Source organism: Manacus vitellinus, unplaced genomic scaffold (assembly GCF_001715985.3).
Source record: "Manacus vitellinus isolate BGI_N305 unplaced genomic scaffold, ASM171598v3 scaffold_20_pilon, whole genome shotgun sequence".
Lineage (NCBI taxonomy): Eukaryota > Metazoa > Chordata > Aves > Passeriformes > Pipridae > Manacus > Manacus vitellinus.
In genome coordinates, this window is record NW_021939471.1 from 14,150,159 (window position 1) to 14,173,887 (window position 23,729).

A 23,729-nucleotide genomic window follows, 5' to 3' on the forward strand; every position below is an offset into this window, starting at 1 on the left:
CCCAGCAATCATGTGCTTGCTCAGTGGTCTGTTGGCTCACTTGTCACTGATACCCCACATTAACCTGCTTTATTACTGTATTCCTATGATGGTAAGAAGTAGATTGATAGTGTTCATGGGGTTTTAGGTCTCTGAGGAATTGCCCAGTGTGAGATGCAAACAGTGCTGCCTGAAGGATCACTGCTCTTGGCCGGATGCTCTGGGATGTGGGAGGTGAGCATGAGGGATGTGGAGGGAGGTGGAGATTCTGTAGGTGCCTGGGATAAGATGCACAAAGAGGTGAAAGCACCTCACAGCATCCTCACACTTTTTTTCCTAACTAGTCATGTCCTTTGTTTCCTATTGTTGTTATTTATCTTTACTGCTCATCACTAACTCCCCAGCACCTTCACATAGCTCAGTCACACTGTTGTAAGAGGTAAAAGAACTCTGCAATTTATTAAAAAGGGTATGTCCAAACCAAAACAAGAAATATATCATCTCTCTGCAGCCTCAGTAGGGCTGAAAAAATGCTCACTGTAATAGGGGCTTTACGTCTCTTTCTTCTCCAAGAACTACCCTATGCACTTCTACCAGAGACCTCTAGGCTCTTGCTTTCCTCTTCTCTCCTTTTTGATCCCTATCTGCAGCAGGATGGTGTTGCATCCCCCAGACGATCACTGCCGAGTTTGTAAAGGTGCAGTTCCCCATGGGAGATCCTCCAGCTTGGGCCAAATCCTATTTTGGGGCCACAGAGACCTCATCCACTTTATACACCTGCCTGTGAATAAAGCCTATCATCCATCACCCCTCCGATGGCAGTTTGTGGAAAGAGATAGGAAGCTCTGGCTCAGGGTCTAGGCAAGAGCTTTCCATCACTGGTGCACCTACTCTGCCCTGGTATTTTGTGTAAGGGTTGGCATTTCAGTCTGGTGGAAAGTAATACTCAAACCACTCATTTCATGTACTGCAGAGAGTTTCTTTGAAACGTGAAAAGTCCCCAGTAAAGTAGGCTTCCTCTCTCTGGCAGCGGCAGCTCCCCAGAATTTCCCTGGGTCTCAGATATCCAAAGTCACTTCTCCTCTGTGGGTCTCCCTTTTGGCTGTCCAGTTCCCTGCAAGTGGTTTTAAGGGTGAAAAGTTTCGCTATCACAGCTTCCTCCAGACAGGATAGGACAGTCTGCATTCTCACACCCTTTTAAATGTCCTTTCTCAGGCCACAAAGCCTTGTTATCTCTGCACCAGAAGGATTGTTGTTTCACCCAGAAACCATCCTTAAAAGACCAGTCAGTGGTGTTAAAGTATCCAAAAATACTGATAATAACATTTTAGGCGACACTTTTCTTCTTTCAGACCTCCTCAGCTTCAAGTTAGGAGAATGAAAATCCAGGCTCTCCCTGTGACTATAGGGTTCTTATACAGCAATTCCCTGTGTCTCAAATAAAACTAGCATCAGGTTACTTAAGTGTCTGACAGGCTTTTCACTCCTCTAGTGAGTGAGTGAGGCCAGGGAGTCTTCTAAATATTCTTTTTTTCACCTCGCAAGGGAGTTCCTCTTCAGTATATTCAAGTAGCTTCATGCTCTACTGAATTCAGTTTAGTGCCCTTGCTGAACTCTTTAGGGGCTTAAAATCATCTACCTGTATATTTATTTATGGGTTGCTCTATATTTAGAAACGTTAGTAAAAAGAAAAGAAGTACCTGGCTTTTTCAAGTGGGATTTACAGGCATGGTGTTGCATGGGAGGAGCACCTTCAGAAACCTCTGAAGTTCTCATTCACACCATGCTGCACTCCTGCACTGACTCTTAGTGCAGGCAGCCCCTCTGGCCTTGGGAGAATATGGTGGTGGAATGTGGGACATAGAGACTTACTAATGACTTGGGTCTGCACAGTAAAGTGGGAGCAGGGTGGCTCAAATTTCATGACATCACTGTAACATTTTTTATCAAAAAGCTTTAATAGCTCTGTACTCTGTTAAAAAGACTCATGAAAAAATATCATGGTCTGTATAAAAACTGATTTTAAGTGGTTTTCCAACCACTTTGTAATGTGTTTACAGTTAGTTGTCCTTTTTGTTTTGAGAGCTACCTTACTAAAGTACTTGGTAATGTAGCCCAACTGTCTCAAATTCAGACTTTTAAAAAAAATTTTCCCTTCTTTCATTAGGAGAAAGTGATGCATTTTGAAAGAACCAAATCAACACTAGTTTAGAAGTCGAGTCCTTTGCATAGAGGAGCAATCCGCATTTTAATTGGCAATTTCAGGGTTTTTTCCCCTTAAATTTATCAATTCTATTTTATTTCTACAGTTGTTTGTTCCTTCCTCTTTTTTTGCATGGAAATTAATCATGCAGGAAATGATTAACCACAGTGAGCTGTCTGTCTGCCTCTGACTCAATATGTTTAAGAGGGAGGGCCTTCAAGCAGCTCGTAATGGCTGACCAGATGCAAACTGTGCACTTGCAGTCTAATTGTTCAAACTCTCCATCCCACATTAAAGGTCACATTCCTTTTTAGCATTTGTAATGCTCCTAAAATAATTTCTGAAATAACAAATTAAATCTGAAATACCCAGAATTTCTGTTTCATGTAATTCAGTGTAGTGACAGTTTTGCTCATTGCTCTTCATATATTACTCTGTGGAGCAAGGGGCTCTTTGCAGTATGCAATGTATGCTTTCTCTCTCGTCTATTTTAGTTTTTAAATGAAATTAGTTTTTATCATTATATATTGCATATCACAATATTTTTATATCGTTCCTGATAGCGACTGCCGGGTGTGCCTGGTAGTTTGCAAAAATGAGAGCTTTCTTATGCAGGTATTCTTTACTTAGGCAGCTTTGGAGCATCTCGTTTGCCGGCGGCTGGGCTGGCTTTCTCCAAAGGCAGCAGAGGCGGGCTCTGTGCACAGCCCTCTCGAGAAGGGTGTGCAGGGAGGCTGCCCCGGCCCCGGGGCTGTGTCCGGGGCGGTGCAGAGCGGGTGCGGGGAAGCGGTGGGTGCCTGCTCACGGCGATAGCAGAGCCCAGGGCGACCGGGGCTGGCTCTCGGAGGAACCGGCCGTGTGCACGGTGCTGCTGGCGCCTCCTGCGCAGCGGGAGAGCAGCTGCTGCCGCTGCTGCCAGCTGTGGAAATCCTTCTGTCTTGCTGACAATACAGACCTTTGTGTTTGGGGCTCCGTGGCCGATGCTGCAGTGTACGTGTGCGGGTTAGTTACTGGAATCCTTTCTGCTGCACCACCGGTGCTCATCTAGACATAACATTAACATGCAGCTCTTAAAAGCAGTGGTGGCTTACATTGCGACCTAGAAAATATGCTAGGACACGTATCCTGGGTTTTCAAGTATCAATACACCTTCAGTCTTTTGCAACTGGTTCCTTTTTAACACCCTGCAACACCGAGTGTTATAATCAACTTGGTTGTTAACAGATTTGGTGGGTAAAATTTATTATTGGGTGAATCAGTTACTATTTCAGGTATTTTATAGTGTCAGCTGTTAACAATCGAACATAATGTCCATTTCTTAAGTTCAGCTCTTTCCCGCTGACCAAGAGCAAATAATGATCTGAGTGTATTGCTGAAGCGCAGGACAGTAACCAAAGCTTTCCTCTAATTGCAGTTACACTTAACATCTTAGGACATCTCCATGCTCCTGGGAATTAGTGATGAACAAAGCAGCTGCAGAATTCAAGTTCAGCATTGTGCTGACTCAGCTGCTTTGGTTCTGCAGCCCAAGAGGTGTTTCTCATCCCCCTGTGCTGTGGGGGCAAGTCAGCAGGTCACTGCATCTCTTCAGAACGTTATTATTCTTCCTACAGGCTTATAGTGATAGAATTTTAAAATCCAAAGGGCCTTTTTTTTTTTTTTTGCTTACAATAAGTCAGACAAAAAATTAGATTGTACAGAATCTAACCAAACAAGAAAGGGTGAGTTGGAGCTTCAAAGACAGAGGTGCCGTTTCTTTCTGTGAAGTTTCAGCTTGAGTTTCTGAAATTCTTTTTTATCAGCAGAAGCAGAGTCAGAGTGACAAAAGTTAGAGTGGTGTTTTAACTTTGGTTTTAAACTAAAATTTGACAATATGGGGTGTTTTACTGGCTCTGTAAGTGTATGCAGTATACATTTTTGCATGGGCATGCAGGTTTCTGAGTCAAAGCATGTGTTCTCTTTTCTGATGGCCCCTAAAGGAAGTGTGTGCTCTAGAACATCATGAGTAAACAACCCTGCAGGATGCTTGCATTAAACTTCAATCCAGTTCTGCCTGAGTTTGTCTTATTATAGAAGCTTGTCCTGTGCTTCCAAAATGCCATTTTCCAGCCTACCTTTGAGGGCCACAGGGCTTGTTCAGCAGTAGCTAAATGCTAAGCTCACCATTGTGCAGCTGTGTGTACCTAATTTTCACTTCAATTCTGTTGAAAAAGCCCTTCAGTATCAGAATTACTAGCTACTGTGCAGCTAGTGACTTTGGGTACATGTAAGATGGGATAGGGAAGGAGGGAATGCCTAGTGCCTTTCTCCCCATTACCTCCTTGCAAATCGTCTGCACAGGGAGGATTTTGGAGAAGCTGGATGTGTCTGTGGGTAGTGGCTTCCCCTTAGAGAACTCAGGCTTCAAGCATCACCTTTCTTCCCCTCTATCCCCACCAATTCCTTAAGGAGCTGATCTAAAACAAGTTAAAAGGACATAGAAGTAGAGCAGAGCAGCCCAAGCATGCAGGAAGCAATCTCTTAACTGACAGGGAGGTAAACAAGTTATGGTATTTTACAGAAAGTGCTTCGTAGACCACCTGGCTCACTTGCTGCATTCAGGTCTGAGCTGCCTTAAGGGATTCATTTAAAAGTCTGATATCAAACCAAGCTGTATTCTGCCTGTTCCAGAAACCTTCCTGTGACACATGGCGTGCCAAGGAGACCCAGTACATTATCCACACTGCTTTGGCCTCTTAGCAAAGCAGTGCAGAGAGCAGACTTTCTCTTTTTAATCAGTTGAAGTAGTTAAAAGCTTGGTGAAATACCCTCATGGCACAGTTAAGCTAGAGACAACTGCAACTGTGAAAAGACTGTGTTAAGAAACAGGATGGTTGTGGTCTGCTGTAAGAAATAATTTTCCTGTTGACTATTTTTTTAAACAGGAAGCTGAAGAACAAAGCAGCATTAGTCTTGGTGCTTTTAATAGGCTTCAGATTTCAAATATTGGATTTAGAATGTGAAGATCAGGAAAGGATCGGGCTTTGTGCAGAGTCTTATGTAACAACTGAGAGCTAGAAATGCAGAAGATAGGAATATAACTGAATTCAAGCAGATCCTCTGAATGTGAAACTTGTTTCTCTGGAAAAGCCCTAAGATGCTCAGTAATGCACCAGAGGAGTGACGAGAGCAGGCTGGTCTGTTTGCAGGACTTTGCGAATGCGTGCATTTGCACAGTGTGTAGGCTTGGCTTCACACAGTTTCCTCTTTGTCAGTCAGTCTGTCCATGGGCCAGCTTCCCCTCTGCTCTGCTCACTCTTTTGCAGTAACCGGAAAGAGAAACAGTTTCTGCAGTATGGGAGAAGAAAACCTGCAAACACTAGAGACAGTACTAGTGCCTCGTGCCACTTCAAACTCCATGGTTTTTCTAGATATTCAGCCAGAGCTAGGGGTGATGAGTCTGACTCCTTTCCAAGCCCTTTCCTCTCTAAAGATTTTACACAAAATCTATTAAAGTCTTATTTCAGAAAAGCTTTCTTCTGAGGAAGGTAGGTCAGCAATTTTTTTTTTTTTTTGGGGGGGGGTTGTAGCTGTATTCTAATTCTTTTGGAGCATGAACATCTGATGAGATAAATCTGTACTTTCTGTACCATTTTTTTCTGTCACACACATCACAGATCATGTTGGAGCCATTAGAGACACTGTAGGTCATGACTCACCTCAAACCCTCACTGCAAATGCCATTTTGTTTCATTCAGCAATTTTTCCTAATGTTCATTTAAACTGTAAAGGGTACTGTACCTAGCATGATGTTGATTTGACAGATACTATGCTGTTACACTTCCCCCTGGTTTCATAAAAAACCACATAAGTTACTTAAAAAAGTAAAAGCTGTGTATTCCTGTAAATAACTGCCCTGAGGACTTCAGCTGTCAGCCTGGGGTTGTCTGGAGAATAACCCGTATTCCTATTCCCACTGTGTTTACCTGTTGTGTGCAAACGTTATATAAATGGTGGCAAATCATTGTAACTGAAGCTGGCTCAGGTGGATGGGCCAGCAGAAGGTGAAAGCTCAGGTGAAAGAGTAAAGCACATGCTGAAATGCCACAGCACCATTAGAAAAGCCCCAACAGGTACAGTTCCAGCGAGCTGGGTGCCAAAATGCCACAAAAAGACCTTGTGACTTAAAAAGTCTTTGACACTTGGCCTTTCTTTTTTTTGTTGTTTTGTATTTTTGTTTCAATGAAGTTCTGCATCCCAGATGTGACCCTCCTAGGATTGTCTTAGGTTGAAAGTTTTGGTTGGAGTGTGGAAAAGTGGGAGCCTGGTCTCCAGTAGCGAATATAGTGAAAGGCTGAGCTTTAGCAGTCAGGCTTTTCCCTTTCCAGCAGCCTGCAGCTGAGAGGCCAGGCTGCCTACTTGCTCTTCCTCCTCAGGGAAAATGCACATAGCATGACTGTGTGTGCTGCCTCTGAGGAGGAGGAAAGTGCATTCAGATGTGATGATGGAGCATGGAATCTTCAGAGCAAGCAGGGAGAAAGGAAGAAGCATGAGTATGTCCTAGAGTTCTGCTGTTCCACCCTACCCATAACAGCATATGTGTGAATCTTTTAGCAACTGAAGGGATTTAACAGGTCAGCATCTGACTTTCTGAGTAGGATCTTAAAGTATGATATCTTCTTGAAGCAAGGGTTGATGATGTAGCTATGGAACTATCCTGAAGCACTTCCATAGGAAGAAGATTGTTGGATTAAAAGAGTACAATTTTGTTACTGCATTGTTTGCATTGCATGGATTTTGTAAGTGTGCAAAACTGGATGTGTATGTCTATGAGTTTATATGGCAATGGGGCTTATGTTGGGAGCCCCTCTTTAAAGATGCAGCTGGTTTCCATACAATTAAATATGAAGTGCTTTTTATATATTATTTAGACTTAGAAAATATAAAAGATAAACCTATTAGCTGCAAGGATGTTTTTTAGGTGAGTAGAACTTTATTTATTAAGATGTGTTAACCTTTGAGTTTTGTGTGTTTGTGTTTTGCTGTGCAGGTTTCTTAGCAAGAGCAGACAGAGCTCAGCCTTCCACCATGCCTGTGCCTCCCCCTCCAGCTCCCCCTCCACCCCCAACACTAGCCTTGGTAAGTTTTACGGGAGGTAAATGTACCATATGCACTGTTCTCTACTGCTGCTTGTCACATTGAATAGGATGTCCAGAGATAGGGAGGTGTGGATGAGGGTATCTTGACATTTGGGGAAAGCTCTCCAACATTTTGGTTTTGGTTGATTATTGATCCTGTGAGAAAGACCATCACTTTCACTCCTTTCCAGTGCTCATATGGATGTTGCTGTCTACTCTGATTCTCCATCCTTCTCTCCCTCCCACACTGGTGGTTTGATCTGGTGGGGAGACAACAGCTTGTCTAAGTCAGGGAGATTGAAGTCTTGGTATCCCCTTAACTTTCTCCAAACATGTACTCCCACCTGCTACTCTAGTACTTACATGACCTGAGCTGGAAAAAATCAATCCTATTGTTTAAATTTGGTAAGGATAGTTCTTAGCTAGCACAGCTCCCTCAGCCAACTTGGGGTATCAGAGCACAGGATCCACTGCTGACACAGTGGGTGAAACTACATTGGACCTGATTTAATTTTAAGCCTAAGCTGAAATAGATCTTGTGCTATGTTTGCCTGTCCAACAGTCAGTCATCTCACTGACAAGAAGAAAAAGGCTTCTTGAAATGCTGTTTTAAAGTACTCAGATATTTTCAGAGCAAACCCTGAGCTGGTTACACGGATAGAATGGGCTACACCTCTGAAGAGTCTTTCTCTCATTTTCCACCCCAAGTATGACTCTCTGCTTGGTCCCTCCATGGCAACTCTCTCTACCTTTCAGGAAATCTCTGTAACACTGATCTGATAAGCTGGAAAGTTTTTCAGAAACCACTATTTCCTATAAGAGGCATATATATGTGCATATGTACGTGCATGTATGTGTATGGTTTGGGGGTTTTTTGTTATTCCTTGAAAAACTGTGTCAACAAAACATAAACTGAAAAGAGAGGACCATTGAGACAAACCTAAAGGTTTCATTTGATCTAGATGAAGAGGTCTATATATGGAAGTAGCGATTGCCATTTTTAAATACTCCTAACAAAACTAAAATAGTAGATAAAGGCCCATCTTTCTTCTGATTTATCTAGAATTTGTATTTCACTACAACTTTCAAGAATGCTCATTTTCTTGTGTAATCAGATTATGTATATAATTTGCCATAGATATGCCTTGGCTTTAAAAAATCAGAAACTCTGAATCTTGAGTTTAAAGAATGTGAATTCACATGGAAGTATTCAGTTTCTGGTGATTAGTGTGGGTTAGAATAGTAGCAGTGTTTGGGGCCTTGAGTCAGTAACAAGGCCAACTACCTTTAACATCATTCACAAAAATAGACATGGCATGCTACCCACTCCAGTGCTGTTCAAACTGAAACTGGAGTCTCAAGTAACTACCATATTTGAACAGAACTTTTATCTAGAAGTTGAGTTTTATTTTGCCTCCTCATTTTTAATTTTATTTTGCAGGCAAATACGGAAAAGCCATCCCTAAGCAGGTCAGAACAAGCAGGGAGAAATGCTCTATTATCTGATATTACCAAAGGAAAAAAGCTCAAGAAGACTGTTACTAATGACAGAAGTGCCCCAATTTTAGACAGTAAGTATGATTCTATATGTTGTAGTATCTATAGGTGTGAATGGTTCTACACATCTGAATGCAGAAAATTATCATCAGATGAACTGTAGGTAAAATAAAGTGCCAGTAGTGGCATGCATAAAAGTAAATTCTGTTCATCATGGATGAATAGTCAGCTGAGAAATCAAGTACTGCTTATGAAATGTGAATGTTAATTTGTTTGCTTATCCTCATATAGCAGTTTATTTTCTTGTTTGCTTATATTGGAAAACTATGCAAGCCCTACTAGGAGTTCTGCTGAGGAGCTGCAACAGATCAGAAAAACAAAACCCCCATCAGGACTGAGGAGAGCACAGAGAATAAATTGGAATTTCAGACTCTACTTTTGCATAAACAATATAAGAATAAATGTGTGTCTGGCATGACACCATTGGCTCTTTAATGGCCCCAGTACCACTTAAAGCAGAACCACAGCCACAAGCCACAGCTCCACCTGTGTGTCACTCTGCACACAGTTTTACCATTCCTGGAGTGACTCAGGGGTGTTATCTTTTTGGCTGAGCCTTGTTGCCCAGCCTGCCCACTAGTACTGTGGCACAAGGCAGTGCCTCCACTTCCATGAATGGAATCAAGGTCTCCATCCATCTGTGCTGCTGCTGTGTCTCACAGAACATCTTGGTAGGTGCTGAGAGGAGGCTGGAAAAGCCCATGAAGCAAAAATATTGGGAAGACAGACCAGAAACAGGAGAAGTGTGAGGAGAACACAGTCCCGCTCTGACAGAGGAACAGGATTTATTGCCTAAGGAGAGAAGACACTTCTACAGACTGATTAGCAAATGTGGTACACCTCAGTTTAGGTTTGGCCATGCAGTTAAAGGCTGGATTGTGTTAGGAAGATGATGAGGAAAGCAGGAAATGCCAAGAGGAGTATGACCAAATAAAAATAATTTAAAAAAATAGATGCAGTCCTGCAATCAGCCAGCTACAGTTTTTAAACCCTTATTATCTCTGAATGTGAAGTTGCACATTCTAGGTATTGTAATGAGCTGGAGGGGATTAAAGGAGGGGGTAAACAGTAAGATAAAAATTATGCAGCCTATTATCTTGTTTACATGAATTAACAAATCATGATGAAAGACTTAACCATAGTAGCAGCATTTCTCCAGAGGTTCACACCCTGTGTGAATCAGAGCCAAACCGAGCTGACGTGCTTGAGAAGGATAATGTGAAACATGCGTCCATGGATACACTCTTCCTCCTTTTTTCTTGGGGGGATTTTTAGAAGTGCTTTTGATCCACAAGTTTTAGTTACCGTAAAGTCAGTGAAATTATTGCCAACCCAAAGTTTTGGAAATCAAGATTCCAAGAGATGAAGCCATTGATCCTTGTCCATGTAGCCCATCATCTGAGAACTGATCTCGACAGATATCCCAACCTGTGGGCCTGCTCATTTGGCAGTGATGCTCTGAATAGGGCTCTTTTCTGTACTGGTAGTTGTGGAAACACTTTCATTTTACTTTTGGCAACTCCGTGTTGTCACAGCAGAAATACTGACATTAGAGAGAAAGAAGAGAGAAAGGGAAAGGGGGGGGAGCTGATAAAATAATTCCTGCCTATTGGAAACATTAACAGCTAATGATCTCGTCACTGCATTTCCATTTCTGAATCTACAGAAAAGTAATCAGAAATGGGATCTCTTTCCCTACTAAACTTTGTTTAGATAAATAGAGATGTTGCAACACCATTAGTAATGAGAGGTGTGTTCCCAGAAGCAATCACCAGACACACCTTCAAGAGGAAGGACCCTCTGTCTTCCTCCTTCCTTCCTTATTTTCCATGAGATTGCCCTGTTTCTGCTTATGGAGAAGTGGAGGGTAAGGATAAGAGAACAGAAGTACAAAGAAACAGAAAGAAGCTACTAAGATGATAGCAAAGACAACATGATATTCTAGAGGTCCCATCCATGCTCAATTCCAAATTTTCCACAGCAATTTTATCTGCTTTCTAGTCCAGAGCAGACTAAAGGAAATTGATGGCTTAATAAAACACAGGGGCTATGGTTATCACACCACCTCTGCCACGGTGCAAGAGTGCTGGTGATGGCAGCTGTGATGATCCAAACCCTGTGTATTTTGAAAGCTCATCCATTTTGCACCAGCTGCAAGCATTGCTCTAATGGAAGAGATGACTTTTCAGAATCAGTCTTGCTTCACTAACATGGAGGATTTTTTTTTTCCAACAGAACCCAAAGGACCTGGTGGAGGTGGCGGCGGTGGCTTTGGAGGAGGTGGCGGTGGCAGTGGTGGGGGTTTTGGTGGTGGCAGTGGTGGTGGCTTCAGTGGCGGTGGACCACCAGGCCTTGGAGGCCTTTTTCAAGCAGGAATGCCAAAGCTCAGATCTGCTGCAAGTCGAGATGCCGGTAAGAGTTCCAGTGTGAAAAAATAAATTATATTGCTTAAAACATTCATATTACCTGCTGGGATTGAAAAAGCCATCAAATATCTTTAGATTCTTAGGAAATGTAATTTTCAGCTTGTATCTTGTTTTACTTTACTATTAGGTTTTATGAGGGAGAGGTGGGACTCCCTTTCCACCCATCCTCTTAGTTATTGATGAAAACTAAAGATCTTGGCAGTGCTGAATTGCTGCTTGCAAAGTACAGTCAGGCAGACTAGGTCCTGCCTCAGCTATTGGTGTGCAGGACCAGAGGGGAACATAGGAGGATCCAGGCTAATTTTCTTGTGCACCAGGAAAAAGGATCTATTTTCCAAATGGAAAGTACATCTGCATCAGCTCTACAACAGCGTGATTTGCCGCTTGGGGAGCGCACGAGGCATCCCAGCTGGCTGGTACACACACTGCAGTTGGAGGCTTGTCTGGGGCAGGCACTGTACTTCTGGCTGACAAAACAGCTGCCCAGAGCCTCATGCCCTTTGAAAAGAAGGACATCCGGGGCCAGTGAGTTTTGAAAGTTTAAGGACAGAGGACTTCATGCTTGTTGAAGAACTGTGCAGTGGGGGTTGTAGGGCGTTACAAACATTACATATTTTATAGCCTAACAAAATTTTTCAGCACACGTACAAAACAGGCTCTTGGACCTGGTATTTTCTATTGTGTCACATTCTATTTTGGGAACTTGTATTAACACAAAAGTTCCTGGCATCACAGAACAGTACTTCTTCAACTGCAGGGCCTGCTGCCATCTTCCTGATGCGCACAACTACATCCTTAGATAACAGCTACTAGAAAGGGCTGCAAAGAGCCTTTTGCCGGACTGTTGTTGTTAAAGATCATTTAAAAGCTAACATTTCTTTGCTCTCAGGTTGATGGTATCCAATACTTGTTCTTTACCATTTCTTCCCTCCCTGTGTCATTGCTTGCTGTGATGGCTGCATCACTCGTGTTACTTTCCGGACACTGAAGTCGTCCCTCATAAGGAATATCGGGCTGTAACCAGCTATTGGAATGGTTCCCCAGTGCTGCCGGGGTTGGTGCTGAGCCCCAGGGCTGGTGTGCCCCGTGCCGGGCTGCCCCCCAGCCGCTCACAGTGCCTCGGGACACGGCCCGTGCGGCACCGCAGTGCCGCTCCGACGGCGCTCATGCCCCTGTCCTGTGTCCGCAGATTCCGGGGGAGGCCGCCCCGCCCGTCCTGCCGCCCGGAGGCCGATCCGCCGCCGCCAAGCCGTTCTCGCGCCGAGCGGCCCGCCGCGCTTCCCGGGGCCGCCGTCGGGCCAAGGACCGCCGCCCCCGACCCGCAGAGGGAGCCGCCTGCCGCCGCCCAGACCCGACGCCGGCTCCAAGCCCGAGGCGGCGCCGCCGCCGGTGCCAGCACGCCCCGGCCCCATCGCCTCCAGCCTGCACAACCGGGGGTCGCCGCCGGTGCCGGGCGTGACCCGGCAGCCAGCCTGGGCCCTCGCCCCCGCCGTTCCCGGGCCAGCCGGGCGCGGGGTCGGCCGGGCCGCTGCGGCAGCCCGGCCCCGCGCGACGCCCCCGTTCTCGGGCCGGCCGCGCTGCCGCCCACCCCGGGCCGGCCGGCGGAGGACAAGCGCGCCGCCGCCGCCCCCCGCCGGGCACCGGCCGTCCGCCGCCCGGGACGGCCGCTGCCCCCGCCGCCGCCGCAGAACAGCAAGCCGCCCGTGCCCGCCGCCCCCCGGCCCGCCCTCGGCGCCCCGGCGCCCCCGCCGCCGCCCCCCAGCCGGCCGGGGCCGCCCCCCGTCCCGCCCGCCCCCGCCGGCGGCGACGAGATGCCGCGGCTGCCGCAGAGGAACATCTCGCTGGGGTCGTGCCCGGCGCCCGGCGGGGGCCGCTCCGGACCGCTGCCCCCGCCGCCCAGCGAGAGGCCGCCGCCGCCCGTCAGGGACCCGCCCGGCCGCTCAGGTAGGGAGGAACGGGTGGGCGCGGGGGACCGGGCGAGGGTTCTTGGGCCATGCACGCACCGGCTTCACATGGGTGACAAATACATGCCAGGATGGCACCCGTGTGAGGCACTAAGGATTCTGCAGTTGGAAGAGAGGGTTTATGGGCATCACGATGGCTTAAGGAAAGTCACAGTGCATCACCAGCATAGTCACGTGTACTTTTGCAGATCTTGGTAACTTTCATTGTAATTACTGTAATTGAAAAGGGTTGCCAATGGGATTTCCCCATTAGAGTTTTTGATGCAGAGAAGCTGTTTTACCTGGCTTCTGGTGGGTGACAGCATTTGCCTTCCTGAGTCAACCAGTGAGTTAATGGTGGCATTCTCATGAATGGAGGTTTGTGAAACCTGACCTTCTACGTGTTGGGAGGCACAAACATAGCCAAATACAAATTATTTTAATAAAAGACCTAGCCAGTAGTTGTTAAATATAATAGCAGTTGTTACAGTGTGAATAAATTGTTACTTACCATATGTAGATATCAAATTTGAAAGTAGAAATGTCTCCTTTGAGTTGTTTCATAATATACTTTGTCCTCTGTGACAACTATTGTTCATAACTTTTAAGAATTGCACATCATAGCTCTATAATACCTGATGGTTCTCCCATTTGTCATGAGAGAATTTGGTCACAGCCAGGCCCTGCAACATCATGAGGCAAAAAGCATTGCCCAGAAGATAATGCTGTGAAGCTCAGTAGAGTTGCCTTTCATTTCATCCTTTGGAATAGAAGTTTGAAATCATCTCAAACCAGTCCTAGACAATAGAAACGAATGTCATGGGAGCTCCCACTGGTGATAGCCACCTGTGTTACCTTCCAGCTCCTTGAACCAGCCTGGATCTGCAGTAGCACAGCACCTGCCGCAGCTTTGCAGCTACAGAAAATACTGGCCCTGAAACCATACTTTGTGGAGCTGGTTGCCAGCCCAAAGAATGGCATAATGCTAGTGCAGCCTGCAGTAAATAAATCAGAGAAATCCTGACACAATTGACTGGGAGGATGGAAAGTTGCAGAGAATGTCTGCAATTCCAAGAGCTTGTTCCATGATGGCCTCAGCTTCCACTAGTGCTTTCCTGGTTGACTCTTTCCTGAAGCAAGTGGTTTTAGCAAACTTGCACTACCTTTCTGTTGGCTTACTAAGTAGAAGATAACTATGTCTCAATAAGTTATAAACATAATTACAGCTATTTTGCAGTAGTTCGATATAGATGATGGAGTTTAGCTAGGTTTAGAGAGAGAGCAAGCAAAACTATTCTGAAAGTTGCTAAATGCTTCTCATTCTTAGAAGCCATTCCCTTGAAGGCAAACTTGAGTAATATATAAAATAAGAAGGGGGGGAAAATCCACAAAGTATAGCATGTTTCTTGAAAGATGTTTCAGTGCTTGTTGGTGGAGACACAGTATTTGTTACTCTCTTTTTCAAAATGCATGTCTGTAGATAGGTTTCATCAGGACAGGGGAGCATTCCATAAAAATGAACATAATTGTCAGTTGCCCAACTATGCTAAATAGAGGTAGTGAGGCTTTGAACACGCATAGCTCTCCACACCCTCTGCTTCACCTCCTTGTATCCTAACCATGGATACCTCTCTCCCTGGCAGCAGCCGGTTTCTTGTCTTTATTTACTTTTCTTATATCAGCACCCTTCCCCTGCCCTCAGGATAGCCCTGGTCCTGTATTACGTGGGTTGTGCCTTTGTATTTGACCTGTCATGTCACTGTGCCAGTTACACAGATACACCAACACTGGAAATGCCAGTCTATGTGTGAGGTCTGTTTCCAGTTTAGAGGGAGATGGATATGCTCCAACTACCGAAAAACTTGTCATGCAGCTCATTTGTTTATAAATAAGTGAGCTAATGTGATGCAGCTTAATGCTGCCATTCCTGGGCTGAACTCCCTGTGTGCCACCACAGATCCAGGCTGCGACCCAGAGGGGACCACCCCTATGGACAAAGAACCTCTGAGGGTAGCAGATGTCTTCTTCTACATGTTCTCTTGCCTTGGACCTCCACAACACCCTGAATTCCAGCTGTAACTTCTTGTTGTGAGCACTGCTAAGTTAGAGTGGTTTAAAAGTAGCTTCAAGGACCAGCACTTCTACAGAGACCTCTGTAGCTGAGAGTAATGGACACTGTGGTGTATTTATGTTTAGATATACCCTGCTCCCCTGAGCTGTACTCTTCAAATCAGCACTAACTCCCTAGGGAGCCCTGGAGAGCAGGGAAGTGGGTACTGAAGGCCATTACCACTTGGGGCCAAGGGCCCTAAGACAGCCCTTCCTCTCTGTTTTGTTGGTGGGAGGGCTTGGGATGCAGGCATCCCAACAGAATAACCCCTGGTGCTAACAGCATTTGTTTGCTTGTCTCTTGTCTTGCTCTAGGCCCCCTCCCACCACCTCCTCCCATAAGCAGGAATGGAAGCACTTCAAGGGCTTTGCCCGCTACTCCCCAGCTGCCTTCCCGGGCAGGGCTGGACAGCCCAAGAGCTGGACCCCGACCTCCGCTTCCCCCAGACCGGCCGGGTTCGGCAGCACCACCGCCGCCACCGCCACCTTCATCGGCTGTCAGAAATGGCTTCCAGGATCCAGGCGATGGTAAGCCATCCTCCCAGTTGTTTGCCTTTGATAGAAACGGTGTACTATTTTGGCCTTAATGTGTCAAAAAAGGTTTGGGATAGAGATTTGTTTCTGGTGCTGACCTTTGACTTCTGACCAACAGAAGTATCACTGGGATCTCAATCAACCCTGCCAAGTAAGAATCGAGTAAATATGCCATACATAGAGCAGAACTGCAAAGTCATCAATACAGTCTCCAAAATAACTCTTTCAAAAATACCCTGAAAAAACGAAGGGGATTGTTTCAACTCTACTATGAGTCCAAACCATAGCTACACTGACATTTTGGATGTCAGAACAAGTTAGATGACTCAAAAGTGAAAGCTGAAAAACAGATGAGTGAAGAGATTGTCAGAATGTTGCTGAAAATGTCAAGTATCTATTTCTGCTAGTGTTTATTGAAAAGATGAGGTCCAAGACTGCCGTGTTTTAAAGATTCATCATGCTTTTCTTTTTAATTGTTTTCTATTTGCATAGAACAGATAAATCCTTCAGCTAATTACAGGAGGACAAAATTGGTATTTCTGACATTTATAAGGTTAAAAAAAGCAAACAGAAAATAAAACTGTAAGTCACGCTTTTGAAACATCTTCACACATCAGATAAGGCAGGTGGGTCACAGATGCATTTTTTCCTACACAAGTCATTTGCAGGGTTCAGAACCTGCAGCTCTTTTACACACTGATTTCTGATTGCAACCATTGGGAGTAGACATAGAAAAACTGGATCCCAGCAAATAACCACATGTACTAATGCCAGGTGAAACTTACTCAGCTGTTCATTACGTTATGCAATAAAATATAACAATATTGCAAGAAAGTTGTGGTTACAAAGTCCTGGAGCAAGCAAGTGAAGAAGTTACAAAGTTAAAGATAGCCCACACTTTCTTCCTTAGGCCTTCAAATTCAGGTTCAGAACAGAGCTCTTTGAACATTTCCTATTATTTCAATGAAGTAACTTATCAGCTTGCTTTATTCCTTAGAATCCTATAGACTCAGGAACTACAGCAACAGGGCCTGTGTAGTCTAAAGAGAATTGCAACTGCTGTATTTTTCTATTTTTGACACTAGTTACGTATAGGATTCTCTGTCATAAATTTTATCAAAATGCCCCCAAATTTTCTTTTTCCAGTATAAATTAAGAAAGAAAAAGCACTGCTTATAGGAGATGCTTTTGAGCTCTGTATATCAATGAGATATGAGTATCAGAAAATTTTATACTAGCAACAAAATACTGTTCTGAAGTAGAAGACACTACGTAGTTCTGGTAGCACATATATATGTATGTGTGTGTGTCTGTGTATGTTAAAAGCAGATCTATTATACATGGAAGGGAGCATAAGACTTATTTCACTTACTAGTGGAATTATGGCAGTTTTCCTGATCTGAAATTTTGCATTAAACTGTCTAAGTGATCAGTTACAGTAAATAAGAATTTTCATTCTCAAACTAACCTAAAGCATCTTCTTCTCTGACGTGCTAACAGAATGCTGGTTCAAAACTCAGCTAGGTAAGCATTTTACAATATAAAACATCCATTAAACATGATATTAATGTCAATTGACTTTCCTAAGCTGTGTCAGAAAACTAATGGGTAAATTGCATGGGATTTTTTTCAGATGAATGGGAAAGCAGATTTTCTTTTCATCCTCTATCTGATTTGCCACCTCCAGAGCCATATGTGCCCATGAACAGAAGTTATCCCAGTAAACTAGCAAGAAATGAAAGTAGAGGTAAGTTTATTTCACCTCTGCTGTTGGAATTTCAATGTATTATCCTAAAAACAATGCAGATGGGAAATAGACTGGATTCTGAGGTTTCAAGACTTCTCAGACTAACAATCTGGTCACCCTTCCTCACCACACAGGAAAAGCTAAATGCAGGTTTGCAGGCACAAACCTTCTTAAACTTGTATTTGAGGGGAGAATTGTTTGTCTTCTCAGTTGAAACATGTACTGTAAGCCACCAGCCCTGCCATTATAGTCAGCCCTTCTGCTATAGGCAGCCAGAACCACAAAATCCCCTAGGACTTCCTCCTCATTTCCTATCTAAATTTATGCACAACTCATTTATTCTTGTGTCAGCATCATCCCTGAGTTTAGTTTTCCTCCCTTCTTGTGTGTTAAACCCCTAGTATTTTTCAAGACAAGAGGCATATCCTCCTCTCTGTTTTTGTTTTTCTGGGCTGATTAAATCTGGATGTACTATACTTTGCTTCCAAGCTATGTTCTCTGATTATCAGGGCTGCTTATATATATATTTCAGTTTGATTTTGTCTTTTCCAATCAGAATGACATGCTGTTTCAGTTCAGGTTTCAAATACGTCTTCTACAGCAGCACAAATGTTTCCTGTCTTCATTAGTGGTATTTTGCCTGATACACCCAAGGATCAATTTACTTCTTTTGCAACCAATGACATTGGTGGCCCATAGTTATCCTGTAATCATCTGTACACTCAGATGTTTCTCTCTTGTTTCCAAATTATGAAGTTTTGGTTTGAAGCAGAAATTCCTCTTAGTCTCTGACCCTTCACTATGGCCTGTTAGCTTTCATCCCATTTTTATTACGCCACAAAGAGAGGCAAAGTAATATATGCATTTTTTTGTGTTTTCTTTCATGAGTTTGCAGTGAAAATCTTCATATAGGGAAAAACATTAAGAGCTTTGAAATGCTATTGTGTTTAGAGCTTGCCACTTTTCATTGAAATTTGCATATTTGTCAAATAGCACTGAGAAGGTATGTGTTTGCATAAATCAGTAAAGCTAGCAAGAACTATCAATATGTTTTAGGAAAGAGGAAAAGGACTGAAATATATGTGCTTTCCAGGCATTTGGGGATAACATTAGTTAAAAACTTAATTTTACAGTGTTTGAAGTTCTGATGTTGTTTAATAAACTAACTAGAAACTCAACAAAGTTTTTTGGTTTTTTTTTTTTTAGTGGCCAGGCAAGGAAAGTAGTAGGTTTCCACCAGTTACTGAATTAATTGCTTGGATGTAAACTCCCCCTTCAAAAGAAGGAGTATTCCAGAAGGAGTAACACAAAAAAACTTTCTTTCTCTTTTAGGTGGCTCTGTCCGAAAAGAAAGAGGTGCCCCCCCACTCCCACCTATACCAAGGTGAAATGGGTTCTGGCCCATCTTTGGGCAACATCTGTTTTCAAGTTTCCTTCGAGTCAGTTCTCCTGTCCACATCATTGGAAAGTTGTCAGTCTTGATTTATTTCCACTTTTGGCTTGTCAGCTGGAACTACTTCAGTCTCTATTACAAAAGTAATAGATGCGGCTTAGGAACTGTAGTTGCTCAAAGCTATGAATTTTATTTGCTTATACTGCAGGCATTTTGTGGACCATACACAATATACGTGCACCGTGCTCACTGTGTCCAACCCTGTCCCCTGGAGAGCTCCACGGGAGGTCTGGCTTTGAATTTGATAGAGCTTGAACAAAGCTGTTTCATTCACTTTGGGTACAGTGGCTGTATTATTTGAATCATGAAGTATTTTATGTTTAAAAAAACAGTTGCTGGGGAAAAATGTGTAACCAAGAGGCCCTTGGATCCTTTTTTGCATGCCTAACTTGGCCCATCTGCTTCTGGAGGCCATAGACCTACTACATGGTGGCCAAGAGTTCATCCTTAACTTTTTCACTTCAGCTTATCCACGGAAATCTTAAACAATATGTAGCACATCTTGCCTCAAGGGTGGAGCGTATCTGGCCTTGTTTTCATCTGCAGAGAATCTTCCAAAGAAAAGCACAAGTGAAGAATTCATCAGCATAAAATCTATATTTTTTTTTTAATCCCTCTTTCCTAGTTTTAATAGTGTTATGCTTCCAATGACCAAATTCTTTCCTACTCTGATGTGGACCAACCCAGGGTCATCCATGCCCTGGATTACTGTAATACCCTCTGCCTGATACTGCATGCGAAGAGTCCTCAGAAAGTAGTCTTGGTGCAAATGCAGCAATTATTGTCATTGCAGGCTCCTCCTTTAAAGCATCACTAATACCAGTGCTCCACAGATTGCTTTCCAGTTATTTCTTTGGTACAATTAAACGATGGGGTTTGACTTAAAAAGCTTCCTGGGATTTAAGTCACAACTCTCAGAGAGCTTGTATTTGACTTGCGTTACAGCAGAGCAGCTGAGGTCAAAAATGTGAAGGCCCTTTGGTGTAGTGAAGGGGGCCTGGGGTTTGTGCATTTAAGTGGAAGCATCCAAAATTTGCTGTCTGCACTGGTTCAAGAGAAATGGGAAGATATGGTCTTCTGAGTTTGCCATGAAGCCTGTCCTTTCAAACTTTGCTGAGAGGATTCTCCACAGAAAGCAGCAATGCTTACATTAGTAGAAAAGAGAGTGAGGTATTCTAACATTGTGACAAGTGGTTAATATGTTTAATGGCTTTTGCATTTTTATATGAGGAATTGTATGACTGAATTTTACAAGTGGATCTAAACACATGTAAAATGCTTTTGGAAATTAGAGGAAGATTATAATTCTGGATTTGAAATATCGCTGAATGAAATATTGCTCTTTGTTAATTGGACCTCCAAAGGTTAGCTCTGAAAAATTTCGCCTAAGTCTCAGTATGTTTCTTCAAAGTGCTCTTGGGATCCCTACCAAGCCTGTGTCAGCAGGCATGTTTCACTGGGTGTTGCTCAAAAAAACCTAAAAACCATAAAAACTAGTCATGTAGGTTAAGAAAATGTTTCTCTAGCATGGGAGACATGATCCTAAGTACATTCTGCAGCTAGAATGAGGTCAATCCTTGAAAAATTAGAGAATTTAGCCAGAGAGTCTGGACCCCACTGCATTGTCTGTGCATAAGGCTTTTTGCTCTTTCTGTGAGTGTTGAGGGGCAGATCCCTTTTCTGCCTGACCGCCTGGACAGACACATTGAAGGGGATGAGACAGAGCTGGATTTGGCCAGATCAGATTTAATTTGTTCTTTCCAGTGTTTGTTTACAAAATCTTTTTAGCTGTGATAGAGTTTGATTGTGTACCTGTTTTTTACATTTTTATATCTAATGACCTATTATAAGTTACTGTTTATGGTCCTGAACCTGCAGTTAAATGCGCAGGCGCAGGGATGTATCTACATCTAATTGCAGGATCGTGGCTGTAAGAGTTTCTTAAACAGATACTAGTGGGACCTCCATGTGACAGGTGCACCTTGGGATCAAACCTAGCGCAATATTGAATTTGTATATGTATTTTATGGATGTCACTTAAACAAAGTGCCTGTCTCTTTGGGATATTATTATGTGAATAGAAGTCCAAATAAGATTTTTAGGATAATAACTTAAAGGATAAATTATTGTATTCATGTTTTTAAACTGAAGCACTTAAAACTTTCTAAGAGACAACGTTTTGAATTTAAGAATATAATATTTTCAGTACCTTGACCTGCCAAATCTTTATTAATATCCAAATAGCTATGCAGCCAAAAAAATCCCTCAACCCTCCAGAAACTATACCTTTTTTGAAACTTACCTGCTTCCAACATGTTTTACTTTAATAAGTCAATGAAAATGCTGCCCATTGTTCTGCCAACTCTCTGTTTCATTCAAATATATTATATTTGATCTTTTCAGCAAGGTTTTCCAACCAGAAATCTGGACCACTACCAAAGTGGTAAACTAGCTTTAGTTTCACTTTAAAATGTGCTATGTAAAAGGCCCTCAGTTAACAAGCCAAGAAACCTGACCTGCCTACATTTTAGTGATTCTTTTAACTGTACAAATCTCTTCAGAATGGATGTTTGGCATACATGTAAAATAGCTTAACACTGCAGAAAGAGGCATTTTTCTTCACCTAACAACAACTTTTCCATTTATATCTTCTGCTATAAATGTCCCTAGATATATTCCAGAACAATGCAGCATTTTATCATTCAATATATTGCTTCATATATCAGTAGCTATTTACAATATGATCAGTATTAAAGTATTTATTTCACTATGAAGTGTTAAAAAAGAATAATATGAAACAGATTGAATCAATGGTGCCTTATGACTTTTTTAGTCAACTTTTCTGTGTCTCACTAGAAAAATGAACAGACGTTGCTCTTCCAAGTCCTCACGTAAATAGTGCCGACAGGAGCGTTCCACAGTGTTTGAGCCAAGCACTGCTGTTACGTGCCCAATCGGCTCACCTCAGGTGGAGCTCAGTGAGTAGGTGAGGTGTATGTGGGCACTGGTTAGATTCACAGTCAGTTGTTGGTATTGCTCTGAAAATTTAACTCTTTCACAAAACCAGTGTCTGAGGCTGCTGTCCACACAGCCCAGCTGACTTCAGTGTGGTTGCATAGGTTATTACAGGACTAAATTTGATTCACTGCTTGCATATAAGATTTGCTGGTTTTGTTTCAATGGCCTTGCATTATAAACCTTCACACCTCAAACTCTCTTCTTACATTATCACTAAGACTCACACTGTGTTACAATGGCCACAGATGTTCATTTTTGTTTAATTCAACTCAGTAAATAAAATGAGAATAACTTCTATACCACGTGAAAATAATTTTTCCTCTATGTTTTTAGAAGAAAAGCGTATGTTATGTTTGTTATGACTTTCTGCACCAACCACTGGGCGAAGAGGTGACAGTGATTAATGTTCAGAGTTGTTAAAGGAAACTGAGCTTGTGATTCAGGAAGCATATATTTCTGTAAATGAAATAAATAAGGTTGCAAAGTTCCTGTTTAGAAGCCAGCATTTCCCAACACTAAAAGAATCATAAGAATTAATTTTTTTCTGCAAGACTGAACTGTTAAAGTAGTTCCTTAAATTGCCACTTAAAAAACTGGACAGTAGTTACTCCCTCCAGCAACAATTGTTTACATGACTCTTATAGATCTGCCTTGGAACAGAGAATGAAGGAACTAAACTGCTAACATACTTTACATATATTGTAACAACAATTTCCTGTGCAGAAGTATGGAAATAGAAAGGGTACTTTTTGCCTTGGAAGCAAAGAATGAAGTTGAATGATCAAACTGAGATTATTTCAAGCAGAATGTCAACTGCTGAGAGACCTAGAGAGGGCCTCTCAGCCACAGGACAGTGGAAAAGAGAAGATTGGTCAAAGAAATAAAAAAACGATTGGCTGAATGTTGTTATCAATACTAGAGTAAAAGTTACAATATAAAATGTGCATGTATGTAGTACCACACTGCGATAGCGTGAACACCCTGGTCTCACAGTCAGGTGCAAACAACTTGTTATGGCGGTACATTGACTCTGTGTAACATATATTGTATGAACTTTAATCTTTCAAACAGTATTCACCAGAAAATAAGGAGAATCTCTCACCTAAGCTATCCAGAAGCACATTAAGTTAAGTTCATGGAATGGTTCTTCATGTATATTGGGAGAAAACAGGGATCTCGTAGCCTGTAAGATGGATGTGACTGGACCATTCAGTTAAAATGTAAACCTGGAACATTGGCAAAAAGGGGAGTGTTGGAGTTACTCAGCCAGAAGCAGGGCACATGTGTATGGTCTCAGTGAGTGAGTATGCAGCAGGTAGGTATGCAGACTAAAAGAGAAAAATGGAAACCGCATGTCTTACAAAAGGGAGTAGCCCTTCAATATGCTGCCATTTTGAAATACAGTTTGTCTGTGATAAATGTTCTTTAGTGTAAACTAATGCATGCAGAGGAAGACATCTAAATTTGGACTTCCAAAGCCACACAAGAGAAAGAAGCATAAAACATAGGCTGAGCAGAAAGTAACATGTTTTTATCAGATGCTTAAAGTTTGAGCTTTTTATAAAATATTAATCTAGTTCTGTGAATTTTTTTTGCTTAACATTTATTTTGTAAGTGATTTTGTTCTCCCTATTTTTCTGTTC

General features: G+C 42.9%; 1 protein-coding gene across 1 annotated transcript in view; it reads left to right on the forward strand.

The window, feature by feature from the left end:
• The window catches only part of WIPF1 (WAS/WASL interacting protein family member 1), a 56,135-nt gene extending 32,406 nt beyond the window's left edge, over positions 1 to 23,729 (forward strand). Inside the window, 13 exon segments of the mRNA XM_018071894.2 lie at positions 7,212 to 7,300; positions 8,741 to 8,870; positions 11,092 to 11,268; positions 12,472 to 12,488; positions 12,490 to 12,538; positions 12,541 to 12,751; positions 12,753 to 12,818; positions 12,820 to 12,894; positions 12,896 to 12,947; positions 12,950 to 13,226; positions 15,650 to 15,862; positions 17,502 to 17,615; positions 18,948 to 23,729. Coding sequence (XP_017927383.2) covers positions 7,250 to 7,300; positions 8,741 to 8,870; positions 11,092 to 11,268; positions 12,472 to 12,488; positions 12,490 to 12,538; positions 12,541 to 12,751; positions 12,753 to 12,818; positions 12,820 to 12,894; positions 12,896 to 12,947; positions 12,950 to 13,226; positions 15,650 to 15,862; positions 17,502 to 17,615; positions 18,948 to 19,003 — 1,488 coding nt within the window. The 5' untranslated portion in view covers positions 7,212 to 7,249 and the 3' untranslated portion in view covers positions 19,004 to 23,729.